At 42.2% G+C, this 19,765-nt stretch overlaps 1 protein-coding gene across 28 annotated transcripts in view; it reads left to right on the plus strand.

Annotated features, from left to right (window-relative positions):
• The window catches only part of picalma (phosphatidylinositol binding clathrin assembly protein a), a 28,054-nt gene extending 9,961 nt beyond the window's left edge, over positions 1-18,093 (plus strand). Inside the window, exons 3-23 of one of the 28 annotated variants that reach the window (XM_074610267.1) lie at positions 2,325-2,467; positions 2,626-2,701; positions 2,802-2,904; positions 3,424-3,517; positions 3,624-3,735; positions 3,884-3,990; positions 4,105-4,146; positions 5,014-5,099; positions 5,708-5,831; positions 6,203-6,336; positions 6,670-6,755; positions 7,728-7,880; positions 8,308-8,391; positions 8,839-8,919; positions 9,112-9,225; positions 10,773-10,901; positions 11,315-11,345; positions 11,432-11,531; positions 14,869-14,928; positions 15,736-15,837; positions 16,724-18,093. In XM_074610267.1, coding sequence (XP_074466368.1) covers positions 2,325-2,467; positions 2,626-2,701; positions 2,802-2,904; positions 3,424-3,517; positions 3,624-3,735; positions 3,884-3,990; positions 4,105-4,146; positions 5,014-5,099; positions 5,708-5,831; positions 6,203-6,336; positions 6,670-6,755; positions 7,728-7,880; positions 8,308-8,391; positions 8,839-8,919; positions 9,112-9,225; positions 10,773-10,901; positions 11,315-11,345; positions 11,432-11,531; positions 14,869-14,928; positions 15,736-15,837; positions 16,724-16,738 — 1,976 coding nt within the window. In that variant the 3' untranslated portion in view covers positions 16,739-18,093. The other 27 variants (XM_074610270.1, XM_074610272.1, XM_074610268.1 and 24 more) reach the window with 27 other exon arrangements.
• Positions 18,094-19,765: the final 1,672 nt, after the last annotated feature.

A 19,765-nucleotide genomic window follows, 5' to 3' on the forward strand; every position in this document is an offset into this window, starting at 1 on the left:
GAATGCAAACATTAAAATATAACTGGTATAGGATAAGAAACCAGGGGAATTTAAATTGACTTTGTCTGTCTGTACATAAGACAAGTTTTGCTTATCTGTGCGTGATGACCTCAGTGGCTTCAGTCAGATATATTTTAGTATTATAACTTGTCTGATGAGCAAGATGTTGTGTTATGTTATACAAATCAAACTTCAGGAACAGCAGTGGAGAAGGTTGGTGGTGAGTGGTGAGCACAGCCATTTCAGTTGCGTCTGAAAAGCCCTTTGTTGTCACATGGGTGGCCTATTGTGGATGTAAAAAGCAAAAAAAGCCTTTTGTGTGGTTTCAACAAACACTGAGGAGGATTCATAGACCACCCATGTAAACAGCCCTCAATGGGTAGCAGAGCCGCCTCAAACGCAACAGTTAACATGAACTATTAACTTCAACAAGCTTTTTCCCTGTTTTATTAGTGAGAAGATATTACTGTTATCTGTAGTGCCCTAATTTAAACCTATACTTTGTCAATTTATTTTTAATCTACAGTAATACCACAGTCAACAAAACAATTAGAAACATGCAACGGGGATATAAAATGGAACTCGCGAGTGTTGCTCTTAATTTCACATATTGATGAATCAGTAGGGCCTGGAGAGGATCGTTCATCTCCCCTCAAATAGAGAATTCACATGAATATTTATTTACATCGTCTGCCAAGCCGCTTTTTTTGGCATCTGAAGTGAATATTCGGATAACTGGGATCACTTTCAACAGTCAGTCTGTCACGTGATTTTCTAGAAGAGGACAAAATAAATACATTCATTTGGCACCTCATTGAAAATTAATATCTGATCACACGTCCAGATTTATCGTTTAGTAACTGATTTTCCAGATTCATCACGAGTTTCGCTTCATCGTAGAGTAATGTCTCATTTGTGTTTATTCGCTATATGGACACAGCAATCAGAATATATTAGAATATCTTTTTTGCCATTGTACAAGTATAACAAGATTAAGTTTGCAACTTCCGTAACAAACACAGCAATCAATTGAGCTCCGTCATTTTCAGCTTAGTATAATCTCTAGGAAACGTCTGAGAGATTAATGAATGATGATGCATCCACATAGTAGATGTGTTTCATTGAAGAAGGGGCCTTTAGGTTTTTGAGCCAGCGTTTACCGTTCACATATTTCTTTCTTCAAGCAAACACTCACCACTTAATAAATCAAAAACTGTGGCATCACAGGTTATTATCAAGTTCAAGTGTGAGATGTGCAGTTCAGAATGGACACGGAGAGGGAGAGGGCTCTGTGGACGGTCTAGTGAGGTCTGGCATCATTGATCAGTCCCATCATGGCTTTGATGGAAAAAGGAACCAGCATTTGCTTTCACTTCGGGCCGCCCCGCTGCATGCCCCGTCAGATCAGAGGAACAGATCAGAGGAAGGCCCACTCTTGTGGTTATGTGTGTGAATAGAACGGAAGCGTAATGGGTGACGTGACTTTTTTTCATGATAACACTGGGTGTTTTCTCAGGAACAGTATGAATACATTTCGGAAATAAAGCCTCGCTTTTCGTCACATTTGTTGTCCCCTCCTAAATTTTTGATTTAAAGCTTCAGGAGGGAACTAGTTTTTGGCATCATTGGGCAAAAATTCCACAATAACCTTTCAGCATATTGTAATTCAAGTGTTCTGAGAGAAAACTAAACTCCTGCACCTCCTCATGGCTCTGTTTTCAGGCTTTAAAAAATCTAATTGGCTAATCACAGGTCATTTCAGAGAGAGAGCGTTCCTATTGGCTGTGCTCCGGCTGGTGGGCGGTGCTTGGAATTTCCTCGACAGATCTCAACATGGCTGTCGGGTCACAAACTTTCTCATTTTACAGCTAAACAGTACACTACAAGATGTTTCTGAGAACATTTGAGGAGAGAAATAGGCATTACAGTAACAGAATATTGATTCATATTTAATCAGCGCTGCCTAGTTTGACCTTTTGATCGGAGTTTGCGAGTGATTGACAGCCAGATCTCATAGACGGCAGCTGGACGGCCGACTCCGGATCAGCTGTGACTGGTTGTTTTTCTAATTTGTTGAATTTGAGGCGTTGTGTTTTTTTTAAGTAACTACCAACTGATCAGGAGTTAAGATGAGGAGACGATCCACTTTATCATGTTCCCGTACCTTTGCTTTCTAGAACTGTTTGTTTGTGCTGAGTCTCTGTTTACCTGAACTCTGACTCACCAGCATTCCATTGCCCTCCAGTATTTAATCCATCGTGGTCAGTATTGTAAAAGCTAAAAGAACATCTGCATTGACCTTTTCTCTCTTTCTTCTCCCTCAGATTTGATTCAGTGCACAAATGAGATGAATGTGAACATCCCTCAGCTGGCTGACACGCTGTTTGAGAGGACCGCCAACACCAGCTGGGTGGTTGTGTTCAAGTCCCTCACCGCCACACACAATCTGATGGTCTACGGCAACGAGGTCAGCACTTAAGTAACAACTGTTCTCCGTCTTTGCTGAATTTGATATATATATATATATAAAGACAGTAATGTCGGCCGGCGATCTTGCGGGTCACACAGGGTTGAATAATCTGATAAAGGTTTCACAGAGTTCGTCATATGTTGTTTTTCTTGCAGAGATTTATTCAGTATCTGGCTTCAAGGAACACACTATTCAACCTCAGCAATTTTCTGGACAAAAGTGGCCTACAAGGTATGTTACCAACACCGTAATAACCCTTTGAATACTCTCAACATTCATCTGTGTAATGAACTTCATCATGACCCCCTCACTTCTTTTCTTTGTAATGCAGGCTACGATATGTCAACGTTCATAAGGAGGTATAGCCGCTACCTGAACGAGAAGGCTGTGTCCTACAGACAAGTCGCTTTTGACTTCACTAAAGTGAAAAGAGGGTAAGGAGCTTTCACTTCTTGGCTTTCACTGTAAACTCACTGGGGTGTCGGTGTTGACTTGTACCTGAGCCACGAAGCTCGATGTTGATGTTCTTGTGCCAGAAACTTGAAACCCCAGGGAAGTGTATCCTTCAGCCGCGTGACAGACGAGGCTGAACCGTTCTGAAAGATGACATTGCAATAGCTGTTTCACCTGCAAAATACGTTGTGACACTTTTGTCAAGAGTTGAAAAAAGCTCGTCCGATATTGTGCAGCATTTTACCTCCACGGCTCCATTTGGGGTAAAAAAAGAGTTCCTTATTTTGCTTCACTTCACCGTTTGAAAGCCAAAATACTCCAAATCTTCTTATGTTTGATGGATTTTTTTTTTTTTTCATTACTGATTATTTTGCATCTACCGTATTGCAAATAATAGATACTGATCAATCAAGACTTGGAAGCCTGTTCCCAATCGGTGGCAGCGCGCTCAAAGATGTCTGTATTAGATTACATTTATTACTTTCCTTTTCTCTGCACAGGTCTGATGGAGTGATGAGAACCGTGAACACAGAGAAACTCCTCAAGACCATCCCTATCATCCAAAATCAGATGGATGTGTTACTCGATTTCAATGTGAGTGCTCGGTAGCGGCTGCACCGGTTGGCGTCTAAAATCTGTAGCTGACAACTTGAAATTCGAAATGGTCGTCTCTGACTCAACACCTCCACCTCTCTTCCAGGTCAACGCCAACGAACTGACAAACGGTGTGATCAACGCAGCCTTCATGCTTCTGTTCAAAGATGCGATCCGACTGTTTGCAGCGTACAACGAGGGCATCATCAACCTCCTGGGTAAGAACAAGCGTTTGGGTTGGCATACCGTTGCAAATTCACTATTTGGGGTTTGACTGGAGGCTTTTCCTTACCGTACCTTTTCCTGATACTGTACCCATAAGACTGTGAATTGTGTTTTGAAAATGTAAACTTGTTCTGTTAACAGAGAAATACTTCGACATGAAGAAAGTCCAGTGCAAAGAAGGACTTGACATCTACAAGAAATTCCTTACACGAATGACGAGAATCTCCGAGTTCCTCAAAGTTGCAGAGGTAAGTCAGGAGCCTCGATCAGCCAGTCGGGGATTACAGAGGCTCCTCATCATTCAGACGGGTTGGCTGTTTCTTTCTCATCCGAGTCTGATGATCTCTGTTCTCTTCCTGCAGCAAGTCGGGATCGATCGAGGAGACATCCCAGATCTGTCTCAGGTAAGCCGAGATGGAAAATCCAAAGATAATAAGCATTTGGCATCTTTGCAATTACTTTGAATAACTTGTTTTAACGTTGCACCCCTCACCTCTTTACTGGCTTTGCTTAACTAAAAAAGAATGGCCAAATGGGGGAATTAATATTATATATATTATACTGTGATATCTCTAAGCATACTTGCAAGCTTTCAGTGCATATGCTGTGGGTCATTATGTGTGCCCAAGTGCTTTAGTGACCTCCCTAAAATGATCTTGCAAAGTGTGGCTATTATTGTCCTTTCACAGGCTGCTAACCCCTCGCAGCTTCAGGCCTACTGAGTTTTAACACCGAGTGCTGTGCATGCCGGGCAGGCAATGCATGAGCCCTTTATTGCACTTACAAACACCTTCACTCCTGACCTTGCACGTCGTACAGCAAATAAAGGTGTGAATCAAGGGTTTTTTAGTGTGCGATATGTAGATCCATCTGATATAGACCTGCTGAAGTGGTGCTTTGTATACAAAATACAGGTTTTGAAAGTCCCCGTTGTTCGTTATGTATTCAGTCAAACTACTCTACTACTAACTGTAGCAGATGAGCCACAATTGGAGAGCTTTCTCCCAAAGGTTTTTCTTAATAATATCTTTGACTGTTGCCACCTTTATTTTCTGTATTTTCCCTCTTCCTTCTATCTCTCCATTTTCAGTTTACAGTTTGTGTAAGTATCTGAACCTTTTCTCTCTCTGTCTCTGTGTTTTGGGAGTATCTCTGTTTGTGGAAAATGACTTGGCATGCTTCAGTGTTTTTTCTCTTCTTCAGAAGACTCGTGTATTAGACATTCCTCAGCCTTTTGTAACTTAAATGTGTGTCAATGACATTCACACTAGGCCCCCAGCAGCTTGCTCGATGCCCTGGAGCAGCACTTGGCCTCTTTAGAGGGGAAGAAAGTCAAAGACTCAACAGCAGCCAGCAGGTAGGTCTGCTTCACTTCATCTGGCTCTCTGCCCATCCAGGCTCATGTTTGCTTCAGCAACTTGATAGTATTGGACTGATTTGAAGGTTTTTTTTCAGCATGCAAGATGGTAAAATGCACTTTTCTCAGAGTTAAACGAGAAACAAGTCAACTTTAACTTTTTTAGTTAATAAAAACACGCATGTACAGGTTATGTTACACATTGCCGTTCATATCTGTGTCAGTGGCTTAGATCAGTGACTTTGTTGAGTTAAGAATATTGATGGCATGATTTGGGATGAAGGACTTTTTAAGCACATTTTGAGTTGCCGGAGGGACTCTATAGACTCTATAGCGCCTCCTGGAGCTCAGACTGGCTGAAGAGAGGATGAGAGCCAGAATACTCCTCACTTTCGTCCTTGTCCTTTCTCTAAAAACTCCCAAAGTCAAGCTAACGCTTTTGGAGTTTACCAACTATTTAGCTTGCCATTGGCACAACTCCATACAGTTTATTCTTCTATCTACAGTTTAGGTGACCGTTCCAGGCAGGAAAGGAAGGTGAAAGGTTAAAACACTCTCAACGATAGTTTTTGTGCACTAATTCTTTCTGTGTCTGTTCCTCGATTCAGGGCCAGCACCCTCTCTCATGCGGTCTCCTCCCTGGCCAACACCAGCATTTCTTTCACCAAAGTGGACGAGAGGGAAAAACAGGCAGCCCTGGAGGAAGAGCAGAACCGCCTAAAATCACTAAAGGTACATTTTCTTCGAACTCCAAATTGCTATTTATCGCTCCTGATGAGCAGGTGGCACCTTCTATGATGGCCTCTGCCACCAGTGTATGAATGTGTGTGTGAATGCTGGCTTGTGTTGTTTAAAGCTCTTTGAGTGGCTGCTAAGACCAGAACAGTGCTACATAAATGCAGTCCATTTACCGTAGCATGACAGTTGTTAGTAATAGTATTTGAGTAGTAGGGTGTCCCCGTGGTTTCGTGGTCTGAGATGTAACGTAAACCCCTTTGGCCTCTCTCCGTATTCCCTGTCTATCTCTACTGTGACCTGCTAAATCATACTGAGTAGTTGGATACAGGTTAGCGTCCGTGTTGCTAACACTATCTTGATGGTAGGAGCAGCGTCTGAAAGACCTCCAGAAGGATCCTACCGCAGCAACCACAGACTCCTCCCCGGTCTCCATGGTAGGCGGGACCATCAACTCAGCCCCAGCCATTGACCTCTTCTCCACCCCCAGCTCCACCAACAGGTGAGGCCACAGGACTTCTTCAGTTCATCTGAATACACAGACACTGTTTTGCTGCAGCAGCAGTACTGATAACACTAGATGCAGCACAACAACATGCAATAAAAGTGAGAATACTTCTGTAAATAGGGGCAACATAACACGCTAACATACAGTAACATCAGTTTTAATACCATCATTTGTACACAGAAATAAGAATGAAGTAGATATCTTTGGGTCTCCCTGCATTACTCAGGACAACTTCTAATAGCAACTTTATGTTGAACCTCGTGTTTGGTCAATGAGTGACTGATTTATCCTCCGTGCCCTCCATGTTTTCCTGCTCATTCCCTCCAGCACTTCCAAGGCAGCCAACGAACTGCTGGACCTGCAGCCGGCTTTCCAGCCGACGCTGCCTCTCTCCGCCACCAACACATGGGGAGGTGAGAGCGTTCGCACTTCAGTCCACGCTGCTACCACATTTACAAACACGCACACTAGGGATGTTCATAACGACGTATTTCCCAGAATCGTATTTGAAAAGAGCCATGGTTTGGCATCGCTTATAGGCTACCATTAGTATTTTATTGTGCAACTTTTATTACCTTCCATCTTCTCTTTCCCTCTCTCTCAAACACACACACACACACAGAACGAGTGACGCGGCGCTCAGACACTCAGTCTTCTCGGTCCAAAAGTCACAGTTTATTGAAAAAAGACAGATGTAATCATTCCAAAATTCAACAACATGTTTTTATCTAACAAAATATTGTGCTTCAGCTGTCTCTGGATATCAGCCCCTGTGCTGGACTCTGACCATTCTGATAATGAAGACTCTTAAACCTGTGGACTGGTGGACTGCTTAATACAGCCGAGATAAAAACCGGTCGTCAGACCGGAAATTTGGGCCAATAGAGAGCCGAAGTCCCGCCCCCTTCCGGTGGACCACCGTATGACGTCATTTAGGGAACAAATATGAACAGTAGTCAACGGAGAGAGATAAATATTTTTTTTATCCCGATAAAGTGAGACTTTCTTGACTTGCAAAATGATCTTTTAAATGACAAACATCATATGTGTGATTCAACGGTATCAAAACATATTTGTCTCTCTGTTGACTACCATTCATATTTTTTCCAAAATCAGTTCCCATAGGGTCGACCGGAAGAGGCGTGACTTCAGCTCTCTATACGAGCTGTGAAACAGACTGCATGATATTTGCCTGTCACTGTATCTTGAACACGGTTTTAATCCTTCTCACCTGCATCAATGACATTTTCCCCCTTGCACATCATCTTGCATGCACTTTTTTAACTTCTCTTTTACATGTTCTCACCCTCCTCTCCGCCATAATCTCTCTGTTCCCTCCTCTTTTTCTGTTCTTGTCTTTCTTTCCTCCTCCTCTGCTCACTCAGATACTTTCACCTCCGCTGCAGAAGCTGCGATGGAATCCATTCCAAACTCAAACCCTTTCCTCACTCTACCTGTTGTCGATGCTGTCCACCCGTCCACGGCGTCCTCGGACGCTGGCAGCCTGTCCTCTAGGACACCTAGCCATGAAGTGTTTGGTGGGATTGTTTTGCTGCATCTTCTCTTAGTCTAGATTTCATTTTGTGTCTGCACAACATGTTAATATGTTGTACTGATGTCTCATAACATCATCCTGGCTGATGATTCATTTATAATACATAGAAGTGTATATCAGAGCTGTAGGGAAAGAGCGGGAGGAAATGTCTGAAGTGGTTTATGTTCACTGGTCAGAACATTTCTTGACACTTTTCTCACATTCATCAGCGATCTGGCATGCCGCCCTACACCAAATATTTGTTTCCGTCCGCAATCAGGCTAAGTTTCCTCATGTTTGTTTTCTCAGCTCTTAACTCTCTGATTAAGGCTTTGGTATCTTTTATTTGCTTTCTGTCTTTCTGTTTGTATTTCAAAGGCCAAAACACTTTGTTGTCCATCTTTATCAGCAGTATTTGTGTCTTTCTCCAGATCATTACAATCCCTTTTTTGACTCAAGCTCTTCCCTGGCATCTGATCTCGATGCTGCCGTGCAGATAGAGACATTTATCACAGGTACAGACGACTGTCTGGCTGCTGGATTGCTGACATGAGAGTAGTGAGATGTGTTGAAATGTTTGTGAATTGCTGTGAGTAGAATTAGACTGACGCCGTCTCTCTCTTGGTGAAGAGTTAACACAGAGTGCTCCTGCTGAACGTGCCCGCCTCTCTCCCTCGCTGCTTCCTACCAGCCTCTGGTTGTGAGCCTGCATTGTGTTGTGGTTGCCACTAGCTGTGCGCGGCCCTGAGTTTTGCCCTGTATTTAGTCTAGCCCTGTGTTGAGTGCCGGCTTCCTCCGCTTTTGTCCTGCAAATCCTGATCTTTGTTTTTCCTCCCACAGTCGCTTGGCTTCCTTGTTGCTCTTTCACCGCTGTATTTCTTTTCTGGTCTCATATCTTCATAATCGTCTCCCCCTCTTCCTCCCTCTTCTCTTCTTTGTCCGTCTGGTTCTGTTGTTGCCAGACTCCTTCTGTGGGCCAAGCCCTTACAACACCACTCCACTCTTCCATTCTGAGCCCCCTGCGGTAGCTGGTCTATTCAGAGGTAGGTATTCCCAGGTGGATCAAGGTGTTACAGGTCCTACTCACATTATCCAACCTAATACTGTTGTTGTTTTGTGTTGGACATTTTCTCCTGGGGAAATGTCCACATGGACATTGAGGTTTTTACAGGCAAACAGGTATTGTGGTGTCAACATCTGGATGCTGTAGTTATTCGTTTTCTTTTTTTCCTCAGCAGGGTTTACAGCCTCCCCAACACCTCAGCAGCCCCAGAACGCTCAAGGCCTTAACGTCGACTTTGACTCAGTATTTGGCAACAACGCCAATGCTAACAACCTGGATTCTTCAGGTAAGTAATGTACTCCCTACATACACTGATATTGTAGCTTCCCATGAGCCTTCAGGAGCCAGCAGACCTCATGTACTCTGCTGCCCCCTGAAGGTTTGGGGGACAGATTGCACGTTCATTAGATCATGTTGAGACAGTGCTAGACTTTGGTTTGTTGTTGTGTGGTTTATGTGAACTGTGAATATTCTGAGCATGTTTATATTCACTGATTTCACTGATCAGGTGAACATGAGTGCCCCTTTCTCCTTTGTTAACCTGCTCAGTCAGAACAAATAGCAGACAAACCTCAATGAGAGCTTCCTTAATGGCAGAGAGACATTTTATGACCATGAAATTGATTGTACACTCTTGTGCAGTACATAAACCATAAGACAGTGAACACAGGTGAGAGTTTCTGAAATACCCTGCCGAGCACATCACAGATAGCAGTCGTCTTTAGTATTTCTCATCTTTGAATATATCCACTCAGTCGTCTTGTGCTTCTGCCATCTCTTCACAATATTTATTTATTGCATGCACAGGTGCAGAAAATCATGACGTTTTCATTGTGTGTTACGCGTGGTCATGGAAATCATTTCAACTGAGAGGGACTCGCTTTCAGTTTATTTATTGTCTTTTTGAATATTGTAATATAACTTTTTTTTCACTTGTGATTGAAAATAGATATAGCTCTGTTGTGTGTAGTATTTTAAAATCTAAATATCACTTGAAATGCACATTGGTGTAATTACTAACGTATGTAATGGCCTATACACTGCATTTAACACTGTATGCTACATGATTATGATTAATGAGAAATATGTTTTAAAGCTGCTGTGGGTAGAAATGGTAGTTATTTTTATGAAACGGTCACTATATCCTGACAGTAGTGCATGAGACAGGTAATCTGCTGAGGAATTTCCAAGCACCGCCCACCAGCCGGAGCACAGCCAATAGGAACACTCTCTCTCTGAAATGACCTGTGATTGGTCAAAGTCTGAAACAGAGCCATGAGGAGGTGCAGAAGTCTAGTTTTCTCTCAGAACACTTGAATTACAATATTTTTTGCCCAATAATGCCTAAAACGTTCTGCCTACTGCAGCTTTAATAGTCTTGATTTTGATAAACACTGTCACTGGAGTGTGATTGAGGACTGTTTCACCCTTTGCCTCTTTAGTAGTTATACCATCTTACATTGTGTGTACACGCTCACTGGGTTCTAGTCTGCTCACGATCTCACATCCGTTTTTTTTTTTCTCTTCTCCCTCGTCCTGGGGTTAAATACACTCCCTGGGTCCTTGGCTTTTTGCATGGCATATGCATGACTGGGTGAGTTGACTCAACACACACACTCTCACACAGTCTTGGCTCGATGAGTTTTTTTTTCCATCCACGCTCAACATGCTCTCTCTGTCCATGTGTGTGTGTCCAATCTCTGTACCGTCCTGTGTTTGTCTTTGTTTGTTGCCCTGTTTGTTGTCTTCACCTGTTCTGGGCTCCCCCAACCTCTCACCCTCCCCTCCCTCCCTTCCTTCCTTTCCCTTTTGTCCTGCCCCCTTTTGATTAAGATGTGTTAGGTGGCCTCCTCAAACCCACAGTGGCGAACTCACCCAATCAGGCCATGACCCTGAACGGCCAGCAGTCCCACAGACTGGTTTCACACGACCTGGACTCGTCACTGGCCAATCTTGTCGGCAGTAAGTTCCCTTAATAAATAGAACTAAATGTGCTATAAGCAGATTTATTAGGAGGGGTGTAAGAAAATATTGAATATCAGGATATTATGTTTTGGGATATTTGATCAATTCTCAAAAATACTATTGATTTTTAATTAATAGTTTACATGCAAAGAGTCAATACTTTATTTTATTTACAAAGAGATGCCCCCTCTCAGTGTATGCGCCCTCTCAAAGTAGTGCTATGATGCTGGAAATTTGTACCAAACAGTATCAGTAAAGGAGAATAGTTATACAACTATGAATTGAAATAAACACAAACATGTATATCGAATGTGTAAAATGTGATTAAGCATACATTTTATGCCTCGTATAAAATTGTGTGTGTTGTTTTTGTGACCGTGCATTCATTACGTTGCTTCTGTCCTCTTTAGATCTGGGAATTGGCAACGGCACAGCCAAGAAGTAAGTGCACTCCAGTAATAATTAACTTCATTCCCTGATCCTGCACACTAAACTTGACTAATGTTTTTTTAACTTGATCTCTGTAGTGATCTTCACTGGAGTCAGCCTGGTGAGAAGAAGCTGACCGGTGGAACCAACTGGCAACCCAAGACGGGTCCTTCTACCACCTGGAACCCTGCAGCCATGGTAGGGCTCTCACCTATCTGGTTTTATGCCCCAACCAGCAGATCAGTTCGTGCATGAATGATTTTTTTTTTTGCCCACTTTTATAGCCGTGGCTCTCCTCTGTAGTCCTGTCAGTTCTAAGAATACAGCACCTTCAGTTAGGGCTGGACAGTAAGCCAAATAAACCAGCCTGAGCACAGCCAATAGGAACCCTTTCTCTCTCTGAAATGACCAGTGTTTGGTCAAAGTCTCCCGTCACGTCCCGTTAGATTTTTTTTTAAATCCTGAAAACAGCCATGAGGAGGTGCAGAAGTCTAAAAAGCCTCAATGTGGCCCTAATACTCCGGCGTACCGTCGTACCATATACCTACAACAATGATAAATAAAAATGAAAATGTAAACAAAAAACAATTTTTAAAAATCTGGAGAGGAGCTAAAGAGGCTGCAGAGCGGCAGGTTACTGACCCCTGCCCTATGACATCACAAGTTTGAGATTTAGCACTCTTGTTTCTGGATTTGGGAGAGATGTTCATGTTTGCTTATATTTTTTTACACTGTAGGAAGAACATGTATGCATTTTGAAAATGGGCGTAGTTCCCCTTTAAAATCTCTCCCAGTCAAGCCGTCCCTGCCAATTCTCCTCTCGCTGACTTGCCAGTGTAAGGTATTGAGTGATGGTGGAACTAAGTCTTTACTGGATGGCCTTCAGTTTCTCCTGTATTGTGTATTGTGTACTGTGCTTTCTTGGCTCCTGAGTGTCCTTTACTCTTGTTAACTGGTGAGGTGACAGCCACAACCTCTTGTGTCTGCCTATGATGTCCTATTGAATGGCTGTTGATATGAGCATTCAAGTGGGTCTGGAGCTTTAGTTCATTTCCCTCTTCCCATAAACTGTTTCACATGATGGCAGATTGATTTCAAACTGAGTGCTTTTATTGCTCTGAAATGTTTGCAGTTGTCCTCGAGGTCTTAGTTGTTTTTCAAAGTCAATATTTGAATTATTCAAGAAGATGCCAGTCGGAGAACAAACCACCGAAACAAAGCTACCGACGGGGTTCAAAATCCAACAATTAAATGGATTCATATCTCCTGACTTCAACTGACCATTTACCAGCAACATCATTTTAAGCCTTTTATTTTAGGATTCATTGTATTTTATTTTTACCTCAGCATTCTCATGGAATCACAGTTAACCTATGTTCTCGTAGTAGTATGAGAGAAGTAACCGAGCCCGACCCAAATCCGACAGGCATCCATATCTTTATGTCCGATTCAACCTGAGCCTGACGCAGTTATTGTAAGCTAAAGTTTGTGTTACCCTGTCACGCAATTGTTGTTACCATGGTTACTAGGGGTGGAGGAAAAATTTAATATTTGCTTCTTTTGAGTCTATGTGGAGGTAGAAGGAAGTTACCGCTTTTATTGTTGTAGTCCGCGTAACGTGACGTCCTATCCGTTCTGTAACTGTCACCAAAACCAACCATAGCGAGCCGAAACGACAAAGCAGAAAACGATGAGCGTCCGTGGGGTTTATGACCTATACCTTCATATTTTAAATCCAGCGTGGTAAACACTACACATCCAGTAAAGGATGGAAACAGTTTGGGTTTCACACATTAGTAGGAAAAGCAGAGCTAGACATCACGGCTAAAACTGCATGCTAAATCTGTCACTGACAGGAAACGTTATCGTAACGTGCGGTCGAGCCGGCCGTCGCTCTCATCTCCGTGGTCACATCGGCCGACGCTAACGTTAAATCCAAAGTGGTAAACACTACGCATCGGCTGACGCACCAGAGTACGATTACTGTGTCAAAACCGCACCACACAAACCGCACCGGAGTTCAGTTGAAACGGACTAAATGTTGGCTTGTGAAAGCGCCCTAAGAAGCAGGTACACACAACATCCCTCGGTCATTAAAGGCCCCTAATGTGATGCAAAAAAAACAAGCCTTATCATGTCATTATTGACTATCTGAGGAGTGACACGTCCACGAAACAAACCAAACATTGTCAGTGAGGAGGAATTCTGAAGGAGAGCTCTCGGTGCAATGAAACAAGCACAGTCTGTGATGAAAGCACCAATTTTGGCAGCAGCGTCATGTCTGACTCACTTGTGCCTCCCTCGCCAATAACTGAATAGTTAATGAAATGTATCCGTCCCAAGAGGGCTGTGCGTTAGACAAATCTGGGTTTGTTATCACTGCAGGGGCTGTTGGGGGAAGCAAGGAAAAGGAAAGAGTCTGTACTTTATTCTCTCTAATCTCTTTCCACAAGGAGCACCTGCCAGTAACCAACTTCTACCCCCAGGACTCAACACACTCTCCTTTTTCCCTTTACTTCTGTCATTCACAAAAAAAATGTGATCCAGCTGATGAGATTAGAAGCCCTTAAAGTCTTTTAGTAGTATTTGACACATTTTCAGTGGAAAGTTTTGTGGCATAAATGCTGTTTCTCAGCTTCTTTCCACCTTCATGTTTTGGGTTTAACACTGAACATGAAACGTGTCTGGAACAGTTTGATCAAGTGATCGCCGTCTGCACACAACGTCAGCTGTGTCAACGTCAATCCCAAAAGCTTCAGTTCTTCATACAGTGGATAGAAAATGAATACACCCACCTTCGACGATTTGACATCTTGTTGTGTCAACGTCTGTAAATTTCATATATTAAAGTGAGACTTGTTTTGCCCTGACCCAAAGTATACAACCTACCAGTCTTTTTGGGTAGCTCTGCACATGGTTGGCATACCTGTAGTTGGAGATCTTGACCCACTACTCTTTGCAGAGCTGGGAGAGGTTTGTTGTGGGATTTAGGTCAGGGCCACTTCAGAACATCCTCCTTGTTCTTTGGAAGCCACTCCATGGTAGCTTTGGCCTCGTGCTTTGGGTCATTGTCTCGTTATATTCAATTCTGACCCAGAAATTGAGTCAAATTTGCAGACCTCTTCAGGTTTTTCTCCAGAATCTCCATGTATTTGGCTCCATCCATCCTCCCTTCAGTTCGGACAAGTTCCCCAGTCCCTTGAGATGAGAACCCTAACCATAGCTTGATGCTTTTTCATCAGCAAGCTCGACTAGTCCGAACAAGGTCAGCTTTGTCATCCGACTGCTCTCTTACGAAATAAAACAAACAACCCTCCCGCTAAGAACCTTTGACTGTGATAAGAGGCGGCAACTCTTCCAGAAGCCTTCATCAGGACATATTCCTGAATAGATTAATTTTACTTACTGTGATTTAAATGTTCGCTGAAGTCTAACTAGAATCTGATAATCTAATAATAAACTGTTCACTGTGAGCCGGGTACGGCTGTGTCCTGATTCTGTAGAAGGAATCATCTTGTCTTTTGTGTCACCTCAGGCACCATCTGTCATGACATTCCCTGCAACCACACCGACAGGCATGATGGCATATGCGATGGTAAGTCAGCTGGGACTGTCACACACACACACACACACACACACACACACACACAGACTCTGCAAGGAGGAGATTTTATGTAACTGTGTATCGCAATCTTTATTTTATTTTTATTTTACGATTTTGAAATATATTTTTTTAATGCCAGAATCGATTTGCTTCATTTGAGTCTGTGCTGATGTAGAAGGAAGTTACCACTTTTATGGTTGTAGTCTGTAACGTCATATCAGTTCCGTATCTGTCAACCAAAACAAACCGCAGCGAGCCGAAACGAGAAAACAGAAAACGTTGGAGGGTCTGCGTGGATACGACCTGCACCCTCACATGTTAAATCCAGCGTGGTAAACACTACACATCCAGTAAAGGATGGAAACACTTTGGGTTTCACACATTGACAGGAAAAGCAGAGCTAGACATCACGGCTAAAGCTGCATGCTAACTCTGTCACGGACAGGAAACGTTATCGTAACGTGCGGTCGAGCCGGCCGTCGCTCTCTTCTCTGTGGTCAAATGGGCCGACGCTACGACTGTAGAGCACCTATATACTGACATTTATGTTAAATGCATTCAAACAGCCCTGATGGAGCTGACCTACCTTTGAACAAATACTATGTGTAAAATGTTTTTTTTGTGCGTTAGCGGTAAAAACAAACCGACTGTGATGGAACAAATAATTGACGGTGTGTAGACGGAGCTCTGTGTATTTGGCTGATGAGTGATGATGCTCACTGAACAGGCTGCTTTCCTTCACAGTGTTGTTTTCAGCTCCTAGATCCTAGTAATAATTCTACTTTCCTCTCCCATCAGCCTCCCCACATGGGCTCCATGGTGATGACACAGCCCTCCATGATGTACAACCAGCCTGCGATGAGGCCAGCCAACCCCTTTGGCGCCAATCCAGGTGCACAGGTAATGGATGTCCCAGTGGCTCAGTGACCCAGCCTGTCTGAACTAGATAAATGTTTGTGTTCAAACCTTCCATAACACATGACAGTCGCCTCAGCTCTGATGCTCCTCTTCTCACTTGTTATACTCTAGATTAGCATTTGTGTGACTCTGTATGTTATTAGTCTTTCATTCTAATCAATGTACACTTTACACTGCTTCTCCATGTGGAGAGGAAATGCTGGAAATTCGAAAAAAGGTTGAAATATCGCAAGTTTTTACGCTTTGCTGAGGTGGAAAAGTTGATGTTGATAAAAAACAAAATGCAACAAAGTGCATGACATGGACACAGTATGTTCATTACATGCATTACTAAAATAAATACTGTAGTGATGCATCAGTTTTATTTTCTGATCAGACACCTGTAGCGTAGTTGTTCTTCTGGAGTTCCTCTCGTATCACCGTCTCTCTGTGACTCAGTCACCCAACAGCTTCTACTCCTTCCAGTCTCAGCCCCCTCAGAGCAGCAGGGAACCACCTACTTGCACAGCTCCTTCTGCAGAATGTCCTCTAGAGCCTCTTTAGGTACAGCTCTTTTCATCTCCAGGTCCTCAGTGTGTCAAACAAAGCGCATGTTTGAGCAGAACATGACTCACTACACTTTCCTGTGAGATGCTGGCTCGCTGCTTTGCACACTCAAGACTAGTGTCATGATGAGATGTGAGAGATTGAGAATTACACTTGAAGCCTCATGCAGGCATGAATTCCAAGTCCATGGACAAAGTGCTAAGTTAAATCTGCAGTGGGTAGAAATGGAGCAGATATGATTTTAAAAAGTTATTTTTATTTTTGGAGCGTTGGAAGTCTGGATACTGGTCTTGCATTACTGTTTTTTCTTTTCTCTTACCAGATGCAGTTTATGTAACCTGAAGGAGGTTGAGGGGGGTCTTTCCCATCTGAAGATGATTCACGACAGTCAACTATCCGAGCAAACCTGCAGTTTGCTTCTAATGAACTCGCCTCTCTCTGAGAATAAAAGGCCCAAATAGACTTGTTGAATAAAATCACGGTGACCGGGAGCGGCGGCTCTGACCATCTCAGAGAGGCATCACAGTGGACATTGTGCCCATCTAGTCATGTCGAAGTCATAGAAGGAGAAGAAGAGTGGGCCGGGATCAGCCCCTACTTCATCCTGGACGAAGAGAAACACAACACCCAAGGGGGAGAGAGCTTTGACATCGCTGCTCATGTACCTTGGGGGTGAAGAAACAAAGTTGGGTTGTTGTCACACATACACGCTGTTTGTCTTTTTTTGTTCCTCTTTCTCCAGGTGAGGCTGGGAGAGTCACTTCTTTTGATTATCAATCATGATTACCTTCTTAAAGCATCCCCCTGATTAGGAAACTCTTCTTTATACCACCCATTTTTACGTATTGTTTGCAGTAGACATTCCTTGTGTATTGTTTGTATTTATTTATGATTACCTACAGAAAAAAAACTAAATATAACTACTCACTGACCTCCTTGTGGACGGTCTTCAGGTTTATACATAGGTATGATTGATTGTAGAATTGGATTTTGAGTGATTGAGATTTTTTTTTTTTCAAAAAGAAGTTAATATAAAGTTTAAAGAGAGGTTTTGCTGTTGGGGCACGAAATAATTCTCTGTACTCGCATGTTGCCTTGTACAGTTATCTGTGGCTCCAGGTGATCACACTGAGGATGTGTATGAACGTAATAATTCATTAACGCCGTCACGTCGGTGGGGGTTGATTTCTACAAATTTGGCGAGGGAACATTTTTCACAAAGCACTACATTTTGTTGTCTAGGCAGCGTTGCATTGGAAAGGAATCTACATTTATGCTTTTGACGCTTTTGGCATGCCATTTATTCTTACATTTAACAAAGCTCCTGGCTGCCCTTTTCCAACCTGAATGTGCAGGGTCCCTTTCATGCTCAGATTATGTTTCCATAGGCGAGCACCGGGGTATTTAGGACAATGTGGGTGTGGGGGTGTGGGCTCAGGTCAGACTGGTAACAGAGGGATGGGGGTGGGGGCAGAGAGGTCTAGTTCAGGAGAATAGAGCACTGTTGATCGGTGCTTTGTGTATATAAAACTTTTCCTGCCAATCACAGGAACGGGCGAGTGCAGGTATGAAAGATGGTCTGAACATAAAAGTGGCCCATAATCTATTAACTGAGCATATTTGCTGCATTGTCCCTGCAGATTATATTTTTGTTTGTTTGATTTTTCCAATAAAGTGCAAGCTTCCACACTTCTTTGGCTCCATATTTATTTATCAAAAAGAAGAAAAAAAATCTATCTGAAGTGCATAACAATATATATATATTTTTTTTTTATCACATATCTTTACTGATTTTTAACATAATACATCACTTTTCTGAAATGGGTTGGTTACATCTTTCCATTTACCCAGCCATACATATATAAAAATACATGTAATTCATTTGCATATATGTATGCAATTAAATAAAATTAATAAATATATATTTGCAAATAAATTTAATTTATATATATATGCAAATAAATGTAATATATATATATAAATAAATTTAGTTTTTTTTATATATATATATAAATAACTAACATATATATGCAAATTAATTTAATTTATATATACAGTATATGCAAATTAATTTAATTTATAAATTAAAATAAATGTTATATATATGTATGTATATGGAAATTAATTTAATTTTTTTATATATATATATATATATATATATGCAAATAAATTTAATTTATATATACAAATTCCCACATGCAGAAATGCATACATACCGGTCTGTCCCAAAAAAAGGGGGGTACAGTCTCATTGGTACGTGTCAAATTCAAGAAGTTACGTTATCAGGTCTTGATTCCAAAAATGTGAGGTATAAATCCCATATTTTATAAAAGATATGACTTTTTTGTTTGATTATATGTGTAAGCTTTACAATCCCAGTGCAAGAGGAAAGCTCTGATATCCAAAGGTTCAAAAATGTGTGGAGTTTTCCTTTTCATGGCAACATTCAGGAAGTACTTGAGTTCACTTTGTGGACACTGAGCCAAGTCCAAGTGGCGAGGAGTCCCACCCTTCATCATTCGGGATACTTCTGCTGCTGAACCCACAGGTGCATCCATGTCCAACACACACACGCACACACACACAGAGGGATCTTGATATAAAAGCTGCATCCTGCTTGGCAAAGCGTCTCCAGCAGCAATAAGAAGATTCTTTGTTGTGCTGCCACTTCCCCTCAGTTTGGATGCAGCAGTAGAAAGATGCAAGTGTGTGTTTGTGTGAGACTTTCATGATAGAATTAATTGGCGAGTTAATGAAAGCCGTACTGTTCAGCCGAGGCCTTCGTTTTCAGATAAACTGACTATTCCTTCCCTTCACAAAATGCGTTGGATTGGAAAAAAAAGCACCAGCCTTGGACTCTGGATTAGGATTCACAGGGAAACTGAAAACCTATTTACTATAAAAAAAATAATTTAAAGAGCTTTGATTTCAACAAAAGTATTCAGATATTTTAACTAAATTAAGGCGAGCAATTTCCACTTTGCACTTACACTAGATCAACTGTTCAGGCTTTCATTAAGAGCTAATTAGACGTTGGATAAACTAATGGTGAGATAGTGGCGACTATCAACGGAGGATGTGCATTCCTCGGGCCCGAGATGTCAGCGTGGATCGTCTACCACACAGCTGGCAAACTTGCAAAAGAGTCCGATATATCTGTCAATGTATCTCCTGTAGTGTCAGGAATATATCTAGAAAATGTTACCAGTTTAGCAGCTTCTTCCAGGTAGAAGTATATTGTATGATTTTTATTTTTATGTTAAATTCTGGAAATTGTCCTGTAATATGAAAAACAATCAGAGTTTCTAGTGGACGAGTAAAGAGTGGAGCTCTTCTGCCACCTTGTGGTCTCCAGGTCTCAGCT

The sequence above is a fragment of the Sebastes fasciatus genome, chromosome 16, assembly GCF_043250625.1.
Source record: "Sebastes fasciatus isolate fSebFas1 chromosome 16, fSebFas1.pri, whole genome shotgun sequence".
Taxonomy (NCBI): domain Eukaryota; kingdom Metazoa; phylum Chordata; class Actinopteri; order Perciformes; family Sebastidae; genus Sebastes; species Sebastes fasciatus.